At 32.3% G+C, this 22496-nt stretch overlaps 4 protein-coding genes across 4 annotated transcripts; 3 read left to right on the top strand and 1 right to left on the bottom strand.

The window, feature by feature from the left end:
• The first annotated feature begins 454 nt into the window (after positions 1–454).
• Positions 455–2250, top strand: LOC111417899 (26S proteasome regulatory subunit Rpt6). Its single transcript, XM_023050305.2, has 3 exons — positions 455–566; positions 914–1966; positions 2022–2250. The coding sequence occupies exons 1-3, from the start codon at positions 549–551 to the stop codon at positions 2160–2162; spliced, it is 1212 nt and encodes a 403-aa protein (XP_022906073.1). The 5' UTR covers positions 455–548; the 3' UTR covers positions 2163–2250.
• A 7744-nt stretch (positions 2251–9994) lies between these two features.
• LOC111417905 (selenoprotein M-like) lies at positions 9995–10859 on the top strand. Its single transcript, XM_023050315.2, has 2 exons — positions 9995–10407; positions 10458–10859. The coding sequence occupies exons 1-2, from the start codon at positions 10321–10323 to the stop codon at positions 10713–10715; spliced, it is 345 nt and encodes a 114-aa protein (XP_022906083.2). The 5' UTR covers positions 9995–10320; the 3' UTR covers positions 10716–10859.
• On the bottom strand, positions 10717–19271 carry LOC111417904 (Oculocerebrorenal syndrome of Lowe). The gene is made up of 12 exons (XM_023050314.2): positions 19114–19271; positions 18748–19063; positions 18607–18689; positions 18327–18448; positions 18094–18270; positions 17872–18034; positions 17643–17815; positions 17437–17584; positions 12269–12755; positions 11374–11754; positions 11175–11305; positions 10717–11123 (listed from the first exon to the last, which is right to left on the bottom strand). Exons 1-12 carry the CDS (start codon positions 19183–19185, stop codon positions 10869–10871), a joined length of 2508 nt encoding a protein of 835 aa, XP_022906082.2. The 5' UTR covers positions 19186–19271; the 3' UTR covers positions 10717–10868.
• A 683-nt stretch (positions 19272–19954) lies between these two features.
• LOC111417914 (zip homologous protein 2) lies at positions 19955–22109 on the top strand. Its single transcript, XM_023050324.2, has 5 exons — positions 19955–20164; positions 20235–20359; positions 20412–20558; positions 20999–21178; positions 21231–22109. Exons 1-5 carry the CDS (start codon positions 20056–20058, stop codon positions 21387–21389), a joined length of 720 nt encoding a protein of 239 aa, XP_022906092.1. The 5' UTR covers positions 19955–20055; the 3' UTR covers positions 21390–22109.
• The last annotated feature ends 387 nt before the right edge of the window (positions 22110–22496 follow it).

Here is a 22496-nt window from a genome sequence, read left to right as displayed (position 1 = left end):
TAAGAGCAAAAGTGCAAGAGAGCAATATTGTTTACAATAAAATTTGCAACAATTTTTGTCATAAAAGATTTCTTATAGCATGCTCCGATTCCCAAGTGTTAGCTTTAATATCTTAAAAAAGCAACAAATTCATAAAATTTTCATATTTTCGTATGTATCTCGATACTGACGTATCTAAGAGCAAAAGTGCAAGAGAACAATATTGTTAACAATAAAATTTGTAACAATTTTTGTTATAAAAGTTTTCTTATAACATACTCCGATTTCCAAGTGTTATCTTTAATAACTTGAAGGAGTAACAAATTCATCAAATTTTCATATTTTCGTATCTATCTTGATATTGATGTATCTAAGAGAAAAAGTGCAAAAGAGCAATATTGTTAACAATAAAATTTGCAACAATTTTTGTTATAATTACCATTAATTTTACAGACATTTGGTCGGCATAGGTTGGCAACACTGACTATGTAATTGTCAAACGTCAAATATCGTGATTATCATTTTCATTGTGGACGATTTTTGCGATTTGTGAATAAAATCCGTTTATCATGACGGTGGGAATGAAAGTAAGTAGTATAATAACGAATAATTCAAGTTATAGCTTGCAATTATAATTGTCCAATTAAAAATATTGATTTGAATTAATCTAACCTCAAAATAATTTAAAAAGTAAAATTTACGTTTTCAACCAATTTAATGACGGGTTAAAACTATTTGTCAAATTATTATACTTCCCTTTTATATTTATCACAATGGGAGGGGAAATTTCACTCCCTGGAAGTAGTGGTAGCACAACTTTAGATCATAAATTTCCTGTACAAATTGCGACAAATTTAGAAACTTTAATAAAGCCCATTGATTCTGTAATATCCTTTTTCTATAACAAAAACCAATAATACGTTCTATTTTATAGATGGATGTAGACCTTGCCAAAGGCGAAGGTTTCCGGCCCTACTATGTAACAAAAATTGAAGAATTACAACTTACAGTGGCGGAGAAAAGTCAAAACTTGCGTCGACTACAAGCACAAAGAAATGAACTCAACGCCAAAGTTCGTATGCTTCGGGAAGAACTAATGTTGCTCCAAGAACAAGGAAGTTATGTGGGAGAAGTTGTTAAACCCATGGATAAAAAGAAGGTTCTTGTAAAAGTTCACCCTGAAGGAAAATTTGTAGTTGATATCGACAAAAACATCGATATCAATGATGTAACCCCAAATTGTCGAGTGGCTCTAAGAAATGAGAGTTACACTTTACATAAAATCTTACCAAATAAAGTTGATCCTTTAGTGTCACTTATGATGGTTGAAAAAGTCCCTGATTCAACCTACGAAATGGTTGGGGGCTTAGATAAACAAATTAAAGAGATAAAAGAGGTTATTGAATTACCAGTTAAACATCCAGAACTTTTTGATGCTTTAGGAATAGCTCAACCTAAAGGAGTTCTCTTATATGGACCACCAGGTACTGGAAAAACCCTATTGGCGCGTGCTGTAGCCCATCACACCGAATGCACGTTCATTCGCGTTTCTGGTTCAGAATTGGTTCAAAAATTCATAGGGGAAGGATCTCGTATGGTACGCGAGTTATTCGTTATGGCTCGAGAACACGCTCCATCAATTATTTTTATGGATGAAATTGATTCTATTGGATCGTCACGTATTGAATCTGGTTCAGGGGGCGATTCTGAAGTGCAACGTACCATGTTGGAACTTTTGAATCAACTGGATGGATTTGAAGCAACTAAAAACATCAAAGTTATTATGGCTACAAATCGTATTGATATTTTGGATCCTGCTTTATTGAGACCTGGCAGGATTGATCGTAAAATCGAATTTCCCCCACCAAATGAAGAGGCTAGATTAGACATTTTGAAGATTCACTCAAGGAAAATGAATTTAACTAGAGGAATTAATTTGAGGAAGATTGCTGAACTTATGCCTGGAGCTAGTGGTGCTGAAGTTAAAGTAAGACTTTTTTTTGTGTACATTTCAAATCAATTAAATTTTTGTTTTGTTGTAGGGCGTTTGTACTGAAGCTGGAATGTATGCTTTGAGAGAAAGAAGAGTACATGTAACACAAGAAGATTTTGAAATGGCAGTTGCTAAGGTTATGCAAAAAGATTCTGAAAAGAATATGTCTATTAAGAAATTGTGGAAGTAAGGTATTAATGAATTAATTTTTGATGATAATCTAACTTAGTGTTTAAAAAAATCTTGTGTAATAAAAATTAAAATTTTTTTCTTTGAAATGTTTTTATTATACACCCTGTATAATCTCAGCGAGATCGTTCATTAGAGGTTCTGGCCAAAATAAAAATTTGAGAATTCAAATTTAAGTATAAGTAATTGCGTTCTTTTCAACTAAAATATTTTCAAATTTCTAGCACTTCCGGTTATACCGGAAGTCGCCACCTACCTTTATATTTTTAAATGGAACACCTGTATATTTTTACATACAGTAAAGCTTCGCTAATCCGAATCAATTAAAACCAGCTCAATTCAGATTATGGAAGCATGCGGATTATTGAAGTCATATTTAAATATTATCAAAAAAAGTCATATAAATACTTATTTATAGATTTATTGTACTAGATAATATATGCAATACATGTTTTATACAGTTTATTTAAAAAAATCAAACAACTTTGTTTGTCGCATGCAGTCTTGTTTAAATTTCATGGCGCGTTGCCGTAGAATTCTAAGGGTTGTTACGGTGTTTAAATCGACTGCATTCTCCTCCGCTCATTGAATACATGTACTGAAGCGTTTAATAGCATTCTCATGTTTTACTTTTAATTCGTTTTCGTTTGTACCAGCGTCTTAATGGAGAGAACTGCCTGCCGTCCCTGCCGTCACTATCCAGCGAAACATGATCTTTATCACCAACAATCCAATCGTTAACTTCTGATTGCGAAGGATGATGATCATTGTTTATTTGCTGGAGCATAGCACCGATTTCTTTTAATTCTTGTTTCCTCATCTGATTGTCCAAATACATTTCTCCAACATTTTGCTATTAAATTAGCCGATAGTTTGTCCCAAGCATTGGCAAGCATGAACACAGCATCCTTAATAGAAATATTCTTCAGTGCTTTGGAAATATCGTCTTCCTCTATAGATAGAACATGTTCTAAGAGACTTTAAACGAATTGCATTTTGATCCATAGGTTGGATAAGTGGAATACAATTGGGTGGCAGAAACATTGTTATAATTTCACCATCATCGCTTATTAATTTGGTTTCCGATGCGTGACTTGGCGCATTGTCGATTAACAAAATTGCTTTACCACTCAGATTGTTTTCTGCTTGAAATTTTCTAATTTGTTTAACAAAAGACTCGTGAAACCATTTTACAAAAAGAGCTGAAGTCATCCAAGCATTTTTTGTCGAGAAATATTCAACTGGAAGACAGGAGACAGTTTTTAAAAGATCTCGGATTTTTTGCTTTTCCGATAACCAACATTTTAAGTTTATGTGTGCCATCTCCGTTTGTACAAGCAAGAAAAGTTACTCTTTCCTTTGATGTTTTTCTCCCTGGAGCAGTTCTTTCTCCGGCATGCACTAATGTACGATCGGGAAGTAGTTTCCTGAATAATGCAGATTCATCTGCGTTGTATATTTGGCTGGGTAATACATTCAGCTGTCATTTTTTTAGTGAATTTTCGTAAATACGGTTGCACTGCAGATGAGTCGCTAGAGAGTTTCTCTCCAACCACTTTTAATTGACGAATACCACGTCTATTTTTAAATCGACTGATCCATCCTCTGCTTGCAATAAACGTTTTGTCTTTATAACATTTAGTAAAAATTTTCAGAGCTTTTTCTCTTAAAAAGTTAGTTGTGAATGTAGCATGTTTTTCTCGCTGTAACTGAAACCATTTATACAACTTATCTTCCATTTCTGGATATTCTGGTTTTCGCAAAGCTTTTCTACGCGCTGGAGTTGCGACATAACTTGCAATGTAACTTTAAATCCATGAAAAAGTCCATGTTAATATATTACCGATTTAAGAAAAATAGTAGAATGTTATACATACCTATTTATTTTTTCTTTATTTTTTTTTAATGCCAGAAATGGTTGACACACTGACACCATATTTTTCTGCTAAGGCTTTTCCACTGGTACCACTACTCAGTTTTATTAATATTTGTTCTTTTTCCGCGATTGTTAACGTCTTGTGCGACCATTTCGGTGGCATTTTTACGCAAAACTGAGCGTATAACGTAAACAAGTAACTATAAACTATAAAACTAAACGTGTTCCAACTTGTTTAAACGGCCACACAAACAATCTTCTAACAATTCGGATTGCAAGGGACATAATGCAAATTTCATGTTTTCTAATTTTGTTCGGATTACAAGGGAATTCGGATTTGGGGGTGTTCGAATTAGCGGAGCTTTACTGTACCGTATTTTCTCGAATCTAATCCGCACTCCGATTTTAAAAATGCATAGTGGTAAAAAAATTTTGTTTGCGAATGTAATCCGCATCTTTCTTTGAGCAATTCGACAACACCAAAGCGATGTGATGCTTGTTCTTAACCATAAATATATATTTTTTCCGTTGATTGACGCTAATGCACCTAAAGAAACCTTGTTTATGACGAGTTTTTATTAGACTAGACTTTAAATTTATCAAGCCAGAAAAAATTGGAAAATAAATATGATTTTAAAAATAAATAGTATTGCCTAGCACGAATTCAGTTCATATACTGCCCTCGTAGCAGCTCGAACGTGGTGTGTGCTTAATTATACATATAATAGCATTATTATGGAAAAAAGTAGCAAAAATCGAAGAAGTTCTTCTATACAGCGAAGTTTAAAGAGATGTTATTAAGTTAGCGTTAAAAGAAGGAAATCTAAAATCTGGTACAATTTTTGCCGTTAATGAAAGTAACGTTGCGGCTGTTGCGGAAAGACAAAGCAGCTATTGCAGACTGTGAGGCATCGTGCAAGAAATTTACCGAGCCAAAGAAGAATTCATGAAATTGATGAGGAATTTTTCTGGTTCTCTCAAGAAAAACGAAAAGAGGGACTAACAAATTTGTAATACCAGCAAAGGTTGGACTGTAGGATTTATGCGACTGTGGATTTATCATTGAGGCGCAGAATAAAAATTTTCCAAAAACTCCTAATAATTTTCAAGAAAATTTCAATTTGTTTCAAACTGTGAATGCCGACGAAATGGCAGTATATCTGGATATGCCTCAAAATTACACATTGGAAAGAAGAGGTGTGTGGGAAATTTCTTTATAAACGAGTGGTTGCGAAAAATTGCGCATAACATTGATGTAGTAACAAGTAATAGGGAAAAATTGCTGTCATTATTAATATTGAGAAAAAAACCATTCTGATATCCGAAAGACTTCCCGAATGACGTCTTAGTTAGGGCACAACAAAAAGGATGGATAATGGAAAAGCTGATGATGGAATGGTTAAGACAAATATGGAGTCGTAGACCAGGAGGATTATTAAATAAAGATATTAATTAATCATAGACTGATTGCCCTTGGTTTAGACTTCTTGTCATAACAATAATACCTGGTGGAATGATATCGTATATATTAACAAACTCGAGAATTGACAAAATCGGGAGCAATTAAACGAGCTTCTGAACTTGCTCAGTAAGTGTAGGCGACATGGAAAACGATCCCTGAAAACAATATTATAACATCATTTAAGAAATTTTGTATAACCAATGCTTTGGACAGATCCGAAGATGACTTAATATGGGAAGAAAATGATACATAAAAAAGTAAATATCGTTCTAAAACCCTTAATAAAGTGTTATTGTTATAATGTTTTTATAATAATTTTACTATTTTCCAAATTGCAACTATACGACTGCGAATCTAATCCGCATTTGATTTTAGAGCATGTAAAATTTATAAAAAAGATGCGGATTAAATTCGAGAAAATACGGTATTTGGATTTGTCTATTTTCAAGGTTTATGAATAACGTTACATTTTGCAATTTGATTCGGCCGTTCTCGAGTTATTCGACTTTTTTTCAAACAAATCTGCTCTAGCTTTTTGGTATATCAATATAGGATCCAGAACATGTTTAAGCAACGTGATGGAGTATGTTTTAGTGCCAAGCACGGCTGTCTAAATCGTTAACTTTTTAAAATTTGGAAGTACCATAACTTCATTTTTTTAAATGGCACCCCCCATATTTTATTACTTAGTCGTCTTCAACGTCTCATTTTACATCTTTTATATCTTATATCTCCTACACCTAACATTAATAGTTTGGGAGATAATTAGCGTTTTTGAAGAAAGCACACATCTTATCGATATTAACCTAGTGTGCCATGGAAAACAAATATTTAGTGAGTTATTGACAAACGTCAAAGTCTGATTTACGTTGTTTGACACTTGTGAATCTGAAACCAGTTAAAATCGATATTAATAACGTAAATAATGTTTATATAGTAGAAACCACGAGAGCTGGCAGTGACAGATCTCTTAAAAATGGTATGAATCAAGATATGGACGTACGACTTAGATTATTTCGCCAAAATTTGCCAAAAGTTTACAAAGTAGGCTAAAATAATTTTAGACATTTTGACGTATTAGACAGTGTCTATTTTGATCATGTTAAGCAATTTTAAATAATTTTGGACAACTAGAAACTTTCGACTTTTTGCAACCTCAATCTCTTCATACCTTCTCTCTTCTTACCATGTTGCAAGCTTCTTCAGAAATAAGTTAGAAGTGTCGGAAAAGTCAAACGCCTTTTCAAAAGACGCACGGTTAAACTCGAAAGTTTCTAGGTTTAGTGTTATTTCTAGTGTCAGTACTAATGTTATGTTTAATTTTAGACTGTTTGAATAATTTTAGACATTTTTATAAAAATTTATATGAATTTGAACAAATTTTTGCGATTTTAAACAATTGTAGTGCAAGATTACATAATCTTAGATACAGTTTGAACATTATAGACCATTTTTCACGTTTATGTTCACAATTTAGGACAAATTTAGACAATTTCGTAAAGGTTTAATGACGTTTGGTTTTAAATTCGCTGCTTTTCAAGGAACACGGCACTACATGATTCACGGATATTTTGACGATTGAAAGAAACATAGTGGCAACGAATCAATTAATATGAGTGATATCTTCATTGTATGCCTTTATTTTATGCATGTATCTGTAGAATTCGGTATTCGTATTCATTAATGTTCTATGAACAGATTGTAATTATAAGTACCTCTATGAAACGTACTAAAATTGAAATATTTACTAAAAAATACCTACTACTTCATACAATTGTACTAGAAAAACAGATATAAATGTTCTTTTTCCTTTCTTTCTTCTTTACAGCTCAGGGTGAGCCTTAGCCTGCTTCACGGCTTCCCGCCATCCATCTCGGCTTGAAGTTCTGCCTTTCCCATTTCACACCTTCATACTCCGAAAATCCCTCTCCAGTTCATGCTTGCAGCGATTTCGAGATTAACCTTGACATCATCTTCCTGGCATGTTAGACTCGAAGATTCTTCTTGGTAGCCGGCGATTTGCCATTTTCATGACATGTCCAAACCACCTGAGACGTTGGGCCTTTATGAAACGTACAATCCCTAGGTTTATAAAGTGCCGCGGTTCATGAAGCCTATTTTCAAGCCAAAATGGCGGTTTGACAGCTTGTCACTGCATCTCACCACTTATTTACAAAAATATTGCCGTCTTGTTGCCTTTGGAGTTGCAAAAATGAGAGTAAGAAGGACTTTCGACTCTTCAGAGTACCACGAGAAAAAAAAAAAGGAAATTTGGCGTAATGTTATCAATAGAACGACATAGTTTTTGACTTTCGAGCCAAAATGGCGGCAAACCGTGGTACTTTGTAAATCTAGGGACTTTAGAGATTATAATTATAGAGTGACATCCCTTAGAAGAACAAACGTACTTTTTCGACGTGGCCATTTGAATTGTACAGCAGACATATTAAACTAATGCTATCTCTTTCCAACACACACTCTCTAGCGGTTTGTGAACTACGTATGGCATTTGTAAGAGCAGAAAATGATGATTTACTGCCAGCTCTCGTGGAGTCTACTATACAAATGACGAAATCCTTAATTTATTTTGTCCACGACTACCTTATAATATATACCTTATGAACGAGTTTTCTAAACCAAAATGGTAGTCATTTTTCACGGAGTGAATAATAGCGGTGAATAATAATTATCCACGGGTATCTTGACCAGACTAATAATAATTATTTGAAACGTTAAAAGTTCAAAAAACGACAATTTCATTCAATTTTTTAGGAGTTTCTAAATGTTTGACATTAAAAAAACCTAAACAAATTCCTTTTTTCGTATGATTTAAGCATAAATTAATTAATTTTCCTAAAGAAAACGACGTTTTATAAAACTGACATTTAATTTTGACAAATTGTTGTGAAGTTGGTTACAGTTAGTAACATTGAATTTGTGTCACATTGACGTTTAACCTTTATTCAAAAATTTTTTAAAAAAATAAATTTATGGAATCAATTTCAATAGTCGTGGACAAAGTATAGTATTCTACTCGCATATAATGAGCTATTATATGCTCATATAATAATATACTATTTTATGCACGGAAAGTACGACAAAGTTCTTAGTAGAACTTGCAGAATGTTTAATGAAAATTATCCACATTTACCCCCGGTGATAAAAGAATAAGTTAGAAGCAAATTTTTTGCATTTTGAACGAATTAATCACGTGTTAAACCGACCAAAAAATATACCTTGGTTTATTTCGATGCCAATCCCAACGCCTCAATTCAAACTGCCAAAGAAGATCTCGGAATCAGTGCATAGGGTCTTCAAGAAACATCTGTTCCACTACTACAAGTTCTCGTTAGTTAGACCTTCATCCTCAAGATCCCGATGACCAAATGAACTTGTGTGTGTGAGATGCTATACCTTCGTTGTCAATAGGGTGAAAACTTTTTGAAAAAAGTTATATGGACGGACGAACCTAAGTTTTTGCGTATAAATATCTGGGCTTCCGTCAACCCGCATGCAATCTGAGAAAGAAACCATCAGGTTAGGTTCTTTTACGTCATTTATGACGGTGTTTTAACGACAGCGTTAGTTGAATTTGTTACGTACTGTGGTAGAAGATTTTCTTGACAACCTGTCTTTGAACTTGAGAGGAAGCTGTTGGTATCAACTGGATGGAGCTCCGGCGCATTGCACCCAAGAGCTGACTTTAACGTTTGAAGACAGGTGGATAAACACCAGGGAGGAATTAGAAGCAGCATTCGACAGTCTCTCTCCTCAAGAAGTACGAAAAGCTACACTTGAGGGTGTTTCTTCACGTATAACACAGTGCTTGAATGCGAACGGCCACCATTTCGAACATTTATTGTAACTTGTTTCTAGCTTTTTATACCAATTTTTTGTTGTATGAAGTAAATGTTTATTGACATAGCTTTTGTTAAATATTCCTCAAGTTCTACTATGAGCTTTGTCGCGCTTTCCTGTATAAAAAATAAATTAAGAATGTCTTGATATGTGTAAATATTGTTTTCGCTATTGATTTTAACTCTTTAGTACTAATATTAAAGCACCTAACAGATAATCATCAGCACACATGCATCAAGTGACGTAAACAAGTGAGACTTTGACAAGAACTCATAGAGAAGGCTTGTTTTCCATGGCACACTCGGTTAATATCAATAGATATGTGTGCATTTTTCAAAAAACCATAATTATCTCCCAAACTATTAATGTTTACCCAAAGACGACTAAGTAATAAAATATGGGAAGTGTTGTTTAAAAAGATGAAGTTATGGTACTTCCAAATTTCGAATAGTTACCAAAAATCGAGTGTTTTCTGATTTTTTGAACAAATGTCTGCAAGAGTAGATTTTTTTTTAGAAAAACTCGAGAAGGGCCGAATCAAATTGCAAAAAGTAAAGTTATTCATAAACTTTGAAAGTAGACAAATCCAAATATGTAAAAATATACAGGGTTCCATTTAAAAAATAAAGAAGCTGGCGACTTCCGGTAGAACTGGAAATCCTACAGATATTAAAAAACGATACTTGGATGAAAGATTCCAAAAATGTAAGTAAGTCAAAATTAGAAACTTTTGAGTTGTTTTTTAACTTGTTGATCGGTTTATCTTATATATCGATAAATACAAATTGTTAACGTAAAAATTAACTCATTTAATATCTTGTGTAACAAAAAGTGAGGTTATGTATTTACGTCAACTCATTGTCACTTCAAACTTATCTATTTGAAGTATTTCAAAAACTCAACTTTTTCGATAAGATTATTTAAGAGTACGTGTATTTGAATAGTTTTAAACAATTACCTACAATGAAGCATTTACTTGCATTAGTTTTTCTATTAATTATCACTCAAGGAATTTGGGGAAGGTCGAAATCAATTAGGGGGCGTATAGAGGTAAAAAAAGTGTATGTTGTGGCGTTATTTATTAACATATTATGTTTTAGAGTTGCCCCGGTTGTAAATTAAACTATTTAAAAGAAGTGAAACAATTCATTTATGAAGATGTCCCAAAATATGCTGATTTAACGTTTAAGAAGATACAAGGACATCCTCCGGAGCTTGTAATTTTAGATGAAGATGATAACGAAATGGAACGCATTCCATTAGAAGATAAAAGTAGGGAGGAGTGTAATTTTTTGTTGATTAAAAAAGGTTTTAGTTTAAAATTGGCTCCAAATAGTGTAGTAGATGATGAATTATAAATGTTTATAGCAATAATTTTATTGAAGCAAAATCTTTCTACAAAAATAATAAATTCAATACTGACACAATAAGTTTTTTTGGGTTATGTTATTTTAATTAGCTTATAATCTAAAACAATTAATAAATACTAGACATTAAAGACATTTACACTATTATTTGTTTGCTGAAGGGACAATCATTGAACTTATGTCATTTATAAGAAATTGATGAACAAAACCCATTTTTCCCCTTTGGATTTGCTGCCTTTCAATTTTTCCTTTTGGACTTCTAAGTAAAATATCACCGAAAATCGTGGCTAATATTTTTGGATCTGTTCCATTTTCACCACCATATTTCAACACCTCTTTCAGGAACATAATTATATACAAAAAAACACTCCTATGTAAATCAGGGACTTTCTCGAGAATCTACAAGTTATCACATTATCAAAAATATAATTACCTAATAAACATTTTTACCTCTCTACAATTTAAGAAGTTATTAGCTTGAGATGATGCAGTCTCAGTTAAATGATAAGGGATTATCGGATCTTTCGTGTGCGATAAAAATAATAAAAGACATTCAGCAACGGCGGTTACATTATCAACAGCTAAACAAAAAAATTAAGAAAAATATTTCATTTAAAAACGTTTAATTTAACCTAAATTTAAAGGATACGAATCGGATTTAACGAGCCATGATCCAACCAATCTCTAATTTTAATAATATCATCGTGAAGAGCCGTCGATTCAAACATCCGCATTCTCAATCCGTGTCTATAAAGATAATCAACGAGCAGCCAGAGTTCCCTTGGTATCGAATAGCGCAAAGGAATTTGTTCGCGTTCGGCTTGATAAATTTGTTCCGCTGTCATATTCAAAATCGGAACGGGACATCGACACAAAACCGATATCGAAGTTGTAAAACACGATCTTTCGCATTGAGCGGAAACGGAAATGAAGATATCTTTTCCGTTTTCAAGGTGCAAAACTAAAATGTCTTCCAAGTAATTTCCCGCGTCGAGAAGTGTTACTTCAAATCGAATATCACATTTATCACCTTTAATTAAAAAAATAATAGTATATTAAAAAAACTAGTGCTTTAAGTTTTATGAAACGTGTTTTCTATGCTATTTTTTGTAATTCGCGTTTTTATCCAAAAAAATAAAATAAATTTTGACAATGTAGGGAAATAGGTATGTAGCAGTTGGTAACACTTGAAAATATAAATTTGATTTGACAATTAGAAACTGTCAAAACCACCTGAAAAAAATTTTTCATGTACACCTCCTAAAATAAAAGAAATTGCTCAGAGTTTAATGTCCTCATCATTGTGGACCTTGTATTCGATGCTAAGAACGTGTTTAAACATCCATAGGCAAAAATTGTCACATTGACAACTACAAAAATTAATGACCAACTTGAACTGGTTCCATAAAATGTTATTAAAATCTCATTACAGCATCGGATGCTGTAAGGAGTCTCATTACAGCACCCGTTTGAGTATTGTAATAGCTTTCATTACCATCGCGAATTACAAAAAATTAAATTATTAATTAATTAATAAAAATAACCTGGTTCAATATCTTTTCGATTCGGTGTAATCCTCAACCAATCCTTACAATATTTTTCCTCCTTAATTTTATTAGCAAAACAAAAAGTAACAGGGACTTGCCCCGTATTAGCAACGATCACTTCTTTATGAACGGGTTCGTTAAAACGAACCCTTTCGAAAGTTAATTCCGTCCGATCGACCGTAACTTGCGGTAAAATTTCGTTTTCTAACTTATCCATTAATTTAAACACTTCCTCTTGAACGCGTTTTTGTTTCGTTTCGTCGATTACGGCTATTTCGGATTTAAAGACGCAACTAATCGGTTTATGATCGCTCGTTTGGAGTTCCATGTGACATCGGTATACTGTCGGATGGATTCCTTTGCCTCGATAAAGAACGCGATCTGTCCACGCCGGTGCACGACCTTTTTCGCTTGTATCGTAATGGTCGCTGTTTAAATCGTATTTGTATGTCGGTTGGAAATGTATTGGTGCTTCTAAGAATCCCTAAAAATATAAAAAATAATTAATAGGTAACTACTTTTGGAGATATTCTGTATTTTTGAATTTGATACCGTGAAAAAGTTATAATTTGTGAGTCAATGTTGATACTAAACACTTAAATCTGGCTACTTAACCAGACTAACGTGTTGAGCTGGCCGGGATTTTCATTACTCGGTAATGACGCATAACCATCAATAAAAACGCGGAATTTCCGAAAACCCCAGATTAAGTGTAACACGTCTATAATAAGAAATAAATTTTTTCGTGTACACTATCTAAGATCTCTTCATATATGACTAGCTAATAAATAATCCAAGTAACATTTTTACAAAAACTTTAAATTTTGAGACTCATCCCTACTTACGAAGCATACAGAAATATATGGAAAGATTTCCAAAATAATGACATCTACGCAATCTAACCGTGGAAAAATCTCTGTAAGAATGCCGAAGGACAGATAATAAGAGACACAAAAGATAAAAACGACCTGGAAAACACTTCCAAATTTTGTTTGGCTCACGAGAGGAAGAAGAGATGCGTCGAATGACGCTCCAAGAACAACATGGGAAGACTATGCAGCAGCTCAACATACTTGCTGGGGAGAGAGAAAACTTTAGAAGATGGATCCGAGGCTAAACTGTAAATCAATCACTTTTTGCCTAAAAATTCTAACTTAGAATTGAATTGGCAGATGTAAAAAGGGGTTATGTGACATTTTTAGATTTGGCTGTCTTTAAATTTGGTGCTGTATTATTACAGTTTTTGAAACAGCAGTATAAAGACTGTATTTTGAGGTTGTTGTTCCGTAAATATAAATTTACTTCTTAATTATACAGCATAATGGCAGAAAATTGTCTTAAAAAATTCTTCCCAGACTTAAAAGTATAAGTGTTTAGCGGCTGAATGAATCCAGTTATTCCAGTGGCAATCGTAAAAATTTGGATGTTTTTATTGTCTTTATCAATATTGAATTTAGGTGTGAATGTTTTATAAAAAAAACTACACAATTTGAAACGATGAAAGTGATATATTAATTTATTTCTGTGCTACGATCGTTTCGACCAATATGTTGATTTTCATCAGGCATTTCTAAAACGGATGTACAAAGTTTGTTAGTTATGATGATACATTTTAACCTTTGGTCTGTTCTGATTGCCTACCTGACTGTTTTTGCATGACTACTAAAGTCTCTAGATTTACAAAGTACCGCGGTTTGTCGCCATTTTGGCTCGAAAATCAAGCGGGAAATTTAAAACTATGTCATTCTATTGATAACATTACGCCAAAATTCCTTTATTTTTTCTCGTGGTACTCTGAAGAGTCGAAAGCCCTTCTTACTGATATTTTTGCAACCCCAAAGGCAACAAGACGGCAATATTTTTGTAATTTAGGGACTTTAATGACTACTAAAGTCCCTAGATTTACAAAGTACCGCCGTTCATGAAGCCTGCTTTCGAGCCAAAATGGCGGTTTGACAGCTTGTCACTGCATCTCACCACTTATTTACAAAAATATTGCCATCTTGTTGCCTTTGGAGTTGCAAAAATAAGAGTAAGAAGGACTTTCGACTCTTCAGAGTACCACGAGAAAAAAAGAAAGGAAATTTGGCGTAATGTTATCAATAGAACGACATAGTTTTTGACTTTCGAGCCAAAATGGCGGCAAACCGCGGTACTTTGTAAATCTAGGGACTTTAGAGATTATAATTATAGAGTGACATCCCTTAGAAGAACAGACGTACTTTTTCGACGTGGCCATTTGAATTGTACAGCAGACATATTAAACTAATGCCATCTCTTTATCACTTTAATGACTACTAAAGTCCCTAGATTTACAAAGTACCGTGGTTCATGAAGCCTGTTTTCGAGCCAAAATAGCTGTTTGACAGCTTGTCACTGCACAAGGTTTATATATTAAAGGTTGTCCAAGTTCCTATGCTGCAATACTTTAATTTTAGTTTGTGGGCGAGGGGCAAGAGCAGGAGTGTTTCGTGACGTAAGCGATCACGGATTGCGCACGCAACCTCATGGCCATGTGGTGCTCCATGCCGTTGGTTAATTTGAATTGCTTGGCGGTATTATTTTCCACATGTGACGTAATGCGCAGTATGATTGCGTACGAACCTAGACAACCTCTTATACAGGGTGACATAGAAAAAAGTACATTGCATAGTGCCACACAATAGAGGACACTAAATTATGACACATTATTCAATTGTTATTTATCATTGTTTTTGCAAAGGTTACTTTGGCGCTTTTTGAATAATTAACGTGCATTGTCGGTTTTCAGATGCATGGATAACAAATTTTTTCAGTCGAAAATGACATACAGTGTATAACAAAAAAGAAAAAGTTAGGACCGATTCAATAGAGATGGAACCCTGTATGTATGTAGCGCTCTCTATCAGTAATCACAAAACTAAGATCATATTTGAATTTAACATGATAAAAAACCCCTGTATACCACATTTTATCAATTTTTTACGTCTCTGGCTAAAGATATTCAAAAAAAAAAAACCCCAAAAAAAATAAAATTCAACACCCCGTATCTTTTAACCGTAGGCCTTGCGGACCCATGTTCATAGGAACTTTTTTTCTTATTTTAGTGTCCTCTATTGTGTGGCACTATGCAATGTACTTTTTTCTATGTCACCCTGTATATAAACCTTGGTCACTGCATGTCACCACTTATTTACAAAAATATTGCCGTCTTGTTGCCTTTGGAGTTGCAAAAATGGCAGTAAGAAGGACTTTCAACTCTTCAAAGCACCACGAGAAAAAAAGTAAGGAAATTTGGCGTGATGTTTTGGTTTGTAGTTTTAAATTTCCCGCTTGACTTTCGAGCCAAAATGGCGTCAAACCGCGGTACTTTGTAAATCTAGGGACTTTAATGACTACATCTTTATACTGCCACCTAGTGGGTTATACAAATGTACTAAATTTGTACATTATACGTTATTCGGTATATAAATATTAATATTATAAAATGTATCATAACTAACAAACTTTGTACATTCGTTTTAGAAGTGTTTAATGAAGACTAACATATTGGTCGAAACGATCGTAGCACAGAAATCAATTAATATATCACTTTCGTCGTTTCAAATTGAGTAGTTTTTTATAAAACATTCACATCTAAATTCAACATTTACACGATGAACACAGAGTCAACACTAGCGAAATTGATCAATATTGGCAATTTTTTTTCAATCTGGCCAGTTCAAGAATCTAACAAGAGTTTTCCCGGGTGTTTGGTAAAAAAACGTGTTTGAATCAATTAATGGCAAGATCGGACGTTAATTTGCCTAATTTTGTTGCAAATACGGCAATATTGTCTGCTTTGTTGTTTACAAAGTTTTTATATGCATCACTACTTGTAGTGATGAGTTTCCATGATTCGTTACTGTTGGAGGTAGTTTTTGATATCAACCGTAAAATTAAACCTTAAAATTATCGTTTGTTAAATTTGTCGCAATTTTTAACAATTTTATTAATTTTAACTGATTTCTCAAAAACGGACATGTGATTCGTCATCAGCAACCCCTAAAAGTCCTATTGACATGATTTCGCAAAAATTGTAAAAATAATTCGTAAAATAATCGCACTTATCTCCAAAATCGGAAAGGGTGATTTCTACCCTTAAAACGGCGATCAGAAATCACAATATACGTGTAGAATATTTTTACTTGTGTGCCAAATTTCAAGAAAATCGCCGTTTGGCACTTCCCTAGTGTTACTTGTGAGTTATATTAACAGATATAAGCCAGATGATCAAGAAAATCTTCTCCTCTTAAAAATAAAAATCATTCTTTGCTAAAAATGTGTAAGGCTTTAATGGAACTGAAAATCCTCAAAAATGTAGACATTTTCTTTCCTATCAGGGGCCATTCATTCTTACCCTGTGACTTTTACGCAAAACTGAGCGGATCTATATGTCTGATGAATATGAGGCATTCATAAAAAATTCAAGCAAAACGGGAAGATTTAATATAATAAAAGTGACGACTGAAGAAATAAAGCAGTTTAAGAGTGGTGGTCTACATTTTACAAGAGATCATGCATTTCAGGTGGCAGTTATGGAAGGCACGTCAAAAAAGAAGACAAAGTAGAGATATCAGCAAAAACGATACCACCGAGATATCATGCGTCAGTTTATTATCAATGAACCAAATAAAGTTGTTACTTTTTAGTATATTCGTGGGTTGCTTCAGCGCACTTTTACACTGAGAAAAGCAAACTGTGTTACCTTGGCTCTACCGAACCAATGACAAAAAAATCGCAGACATCAAAAAATTTCTACATTATATACCAGAGGAGCATATACAGTTTTACTCTATTATGTATTGGTCGACAACCATAGGACAACTTCCAGACAGCGAAGGCAAAAAACATATTCTTCTATTTTGAAATAAATATAACTTTTCAAACCCCTAAATAAATTTTGTTAAGAATCTTGTGTATTTCTATCAAGTTCTGTGCCAGTCAGGAGTGTAAACAAATGTAAAGATGTAAAAACAGGATATGTGAATTAAAAAAAAAAATTTTGTGGACCCTATAACAAACTAAACTGCATAAATTATTATTTGGTTTATGTTGGATAACGAAGTATCTCCCCCCCATAAATGTTTTAACGCATTACGTCAAGTATAATACACTTTAGCATTCAATTTTAACTTTATTTTTACCTCAAAACATTTCCCTTTCTGTTGTTCCAACATTAACTGATCATGTTTTAGAAGAAGATCCAACTCTTTGGCGTACAGCAACTTTTTTACGTCGTCCCCATTGAATTTCATTATCCTATAATTTAAATCTCCAAGCCAATATAATTGGCTAAAATAAAATTGAACGAATCATAAATGAGATTAAATAAACAATATAAAAATAGTACTCGTGTTCTTTAATTGTTTGCGGCGGTTTACGAAAATTAATTCGATCAACTATATCTCTGTAATCTTGATTTCTTCGTTCAACTTCATCTTGATGCGCTGCTAAATGCGAACATACAAAGCATAAGGTTGTGTCGTATAAACGTATCCTCACTGCAACTCCTCCTTTGTTACCCTAAATTTTTTTTATTAATTAATTGGATAAATAAAAAAATAAATAAACAAATAAACCATTTTGCCTAAAAGCCCTGTTCCAACAGTGCTGCTATCGACATCTTTAACATGACTATAATGATCGGAATGTATTAAGACAATCAATTGAATTCCAACTAAGCGAATTAAAGCCAAACGTCTATATTTAGCATCTGGGTGTGTTGAAGCCATAACTGCTTTTCTAAAATCAAAATAACAAATAAAATAAAAATAATAATAACGTTTATAATAAAGAATTACTCCCATTCCGCTTCTCGGGGGCTATCATTAAATAAAAAAGCTTCTTTGCTTAGATCTAATTCTTGAAAACCAATCGCATACAACATTGGGGGTTCTTTTTCGATTGCTAACCAATATTTTAGCATGAGATTAGGTGGAGGGAGTTGTCCATTAACATTCCAAGTTCCCACAAATATGCTTTAAATCAAATTTGCTCTTATTAAGGAATAAAAAGCATTTTTTTATTTACAAACCTACGTTCGGTGATTTTTGTGTATTGTGATTTTCTTGATTCCATTTCGAACCTTAACATTGATTCTCTACTTGCAGAAGTGTGCCCTCTGGCTCCTCTTTGTCTTGATGCAGGTAAATTTCCCTAAAAATTTATTTATTATTTAGTAATACAAAAAAAAATAAAACTTTACACATTGATATCCTAAATTAATATCTTTTGACCTCATCCTTTTATAAATAAATATGTCATATTAAAATGTCAATTTAATACTAAAAAATTCTTTTAATTTGTGCCCTTACCTCACCAAATTCAACATCATAAGATCCTGAATCATTTCGATACCTCTCCAACCATTTATGATCAACAGAATTCAACAAAAATGCTACAAAAATTAGAAATAAATGGCTATTGTAAAGTATTTTATGATTAATTTATTTAACCTTCTTTAGCTCTGGTTATTTCATCCTTAAAAACATCGCTATCGGGTCCAATTTCAATGTGAAAAGTTAGCCGTAACATTTTATATGTTATTGAAAACCGTTCGTGTGTATAACTGCTTGGAATGGATTCATTATCACAGTAGAAGTACTCATCGATTGGTATGACATGTTCAATAGTAAGATCGGAGAATTTTGTTGGGATTCTTTTACCAGATTCAAATATAAATAAACCGTAACTGCCATTGCACTCGACTAGAGTAAAAATAATATTACTTAAAGTTAAGACTTCTTGGGGAATAACTACACTTAAAAGAACCTAAAAGATTTGCGATGAAATTAATTGAATTAAGATTACAAAAAGGATACATTTTTTATGGTTATATTAGATGAAGACAGCTTTTCCCCAATTATATTGATTACTTCTTGATCATTAGACATATTTTACGTATAATCAGATTTTGCTATTAAAATAAGCATAGGAAAGAGGATAACTTTGTTATCTTTAGTTTTTTTTTATAAACCACTTAACCTATACGTAAATTTGGTTACGATTTTGATCAATAACGTTGTCATTTAGACGTTATTCAGAAATAGACAATGATTGCTACATCAAAATGAGACGGATTATACGAAATTATAAGGGTAGAAAAGGATGCAAAATCAAGAATTAATTTGAAATTAAAACTAATTTGTGTTGAATTATAATTAATTTATTCCTTTGATAGGTACGGTTTAATTTAAAGAAACCAAGAACATTTTTGATACCTTTTTAATTGTTAAGGTATTATATTAGATTATAGAAAACTGCAAATTTTGTATTGTAATCTTTTTTGGGTAGATCGCGCTTTATGAATAATATTAATTTATAAGCTATTATATATTTAATGGTTATTATTTAATTTATTAATTTATATTTTCTTTTTTGTAGAAAATTTTTTTTAATTAAAAAGTTGGCTGCTCTGTTTTGTAAATTTTTGATATGTTAATTTACTTTGTTTAATTGTAAATTAATATGTGTATATAAAAGGTTATAATGATTACATTGAATATATAGACGTTAAGTTTTAATGCAAAGATAAAACAAAAAAATAAATTCAAAAACTAAAAAAGATATAGATAAATTTTTCTAGGGGAAATTTGATTAAAAAAAAAAAAAAAATAAACAGTTGGTTAACCTGACGTTTAATTTTTGACAAGAATAATTTTGTTGGTTGAAATTGAAATTGTTACAACAATTAGGTAACAAAACTCAACAATAAAACGATCTAACTAATAATATTTACATTATTTACAAAATTATCAATACCAATGGCTAGTTGGATACATTGTAATAACTGCGGCCGGCTATACAGCGAAAAAACTTCGTTTTACGTTGGGGCATGTGGCCACTTGGAATGTAACTATTGCCTTAAACCAGGTACGAAAAAACATTAACTAAATGGTTATATATGAAATATGATTAATCGAATATAAAAATAATATTTTAGATTCGAATCAAAATTGTTCCATTTGCCAAAAACCTTGCAAGAGGATTTTGTTATCAAAAAACATGCAACCTGATATCTTAATGTTTTTTAAATCGCCCAGTCCTTTGATGGATCAAATTAAAAAGGTACTTTTTTATTAGGACAAAAACTACATTTTATCAATTATTTTCTGTAAAGGTGGTGGAATTTCAAGAGAAGCAACACAATAATTTAATTAATTTATTACAATTAAAATATAGCAACATGAAAAAGGACACTTTAAAATATCAAAAGATCATTGAAAGTCAACGTAATGATATTAATAAGTTAAAGAACTTATGTAAGGTATGTTATTGATGATATCTCATATGGAGCAACTAAGCATTGAGTACATTATTTTCGGTAATTCTAGAACTCTTTTAACTCAGTCATAAATCCATTCTTGATAGATTTATTTAACACCTTATTTTGTCTGGGAGTCGGTTGTAAAAATGTACACTGACCCAATTCGTTATTGGTCTTTGTAATTTGATTTACAACTGCCTGTATTGCATATATTTTAAATACTGACTAGTATAACTTATTATTAATTTGAAAAATAAATTGTATCGATTATATAATATTATTCATATCGTTGTGCAAATTGAAAACATATTCCGGTCAAATAAATTTTATAATTGGTTTTTCATCAATAACTCAAAACGTTATGTTTATATTTTATACATGCTCAGTTGCTCTTAACATATTAAATAAAAAATATACTTTAAATTAATATTTAATTTTAGAGTTATCAAGCTCAAGCATCTCCTGGTCGGAATTTGCACCTAACCTTATCATCAGGAAGAGCTAATACAAGTACACCCATGTCCAAATCTTTCAACAATCTCGATTGCACAATTTCTACGATTCCTTCCAGTTTAAAACCGGGATATGCAAGAAGAGTGCCCACTGGAGTACAAGGGAGGGTAAGAAAAAATTTCTGAGCTGAAATAGTATTAATTCTTATTTTATGTGTAGCAAAATCTTTTTATGACGCCGAAAACTTCAACTCCTACTGGTCGCGCCGTTCCCGCTTCGGCTTCTTCTACTGCTTCTGCAAATTTCAGCGAAAATCAAAGTGTAACTATGTTTCCCCCTTTGAATTTTCCTTACATTCGTCGTTACAGACAAAATTAGATAACGTTTTAAAATTTATTAGCATTAGTTTTTACTTCAAGTTAATAAATAATAAATCCCGTTTTGTTAAAAGTTATAAATGTATAAATTCGTTTCGTTTATTATTTAGTATTTATTTATTTGGGAGCGGTGCGATGTTTTACATTGTGAATTTTTATTTCAAACTTCCATCGATAAATTTCGCGGCGCACTTTATTTTTAGCTCCCATTTTCTGGGTTCATTTAAATGCCTATGCATTAGGTTTATTTCACACATAAAGTGAACGCTTTGACAGTTTGTTTTTTTTACGTTTGTTAAAATGTTTATTTTTTAAACAATACAATACAGATTAGGGAAGTAAATTACGTTTAAAATATGATTTAAAGCGCAATTTTTTCCAATATTTAATATTATTTAAAAATTTTTGCTATTAATCGAAGTTTTTTTTGTTTAAATTGGTTTAAATTTCTTAAGTAAAGAGGTTGGTAAGCAATCACTATCAATTTTCTTTACGTCCAAACGATTTCGACAGTAATTTATTGTTTCATTGCCGATGCCCAACGTATAAACTCAATAATGTTGAAGGTGATTCTATTATTGTATCACGTTTAGAGAAAAAATTTTGAAGAACCTTTTAAAACTGGTTATTAACTTAATAATAAAATAAAAATTAAATTTGCGTTGCTAGAATAATTGTTATATGTTACATTACGTGTAATCATAAATAAAATTAATATGATTAAAACATTGACGTAATCAAGTTGTTAACTTTACTTTTAATTATTTCTTCTGACATATTTAATTTTTTATTCACTACAACCGTACTGCTTGCTTAGAGGTAACAATATCGATTGTGTGGCCTACAAGCGAATAATAAACCATTAGATATTCAATTGCTCACCGATGAATGGTTTTATACAGGAAGTCTTACGTCATATGACCTGATGAACGCTTCCATAAGCAGATCTGTTTTTAACTTTGTATATGGGTGTACTTGTCAATCATTTACTAGCTGGCGTGTCTTAAATTATAAATACGAAGGATTACACTGCTGGTGTTGGTTGAACTAAAACTATAATTAACTCTAGTTTTACAATTAGTATAATAAAAATAAATAATAACCTGGC

Source organism: Onthophagus taurus, chromosome 2, assembly GCF_036711975.1.
Source record: "Onthophagus taurus isolate NC chromosome 2, IU_Otau_3.0, whole genome shotgun sequence".
In the NCBI taxonomy this organism is placed as follows: domain Eukaryota; kingdom Metazoa; phylum Arthropoda; class Insecta; order Coleoptera; family Scarabaeidae; genus Onthophagus; species Onthophagus taurus.
The sequence above is the reverse complement of the archived record's forward strand: the minus strand, read 5'-3'. Positions and strand labels throughout refer to the sequence as shown.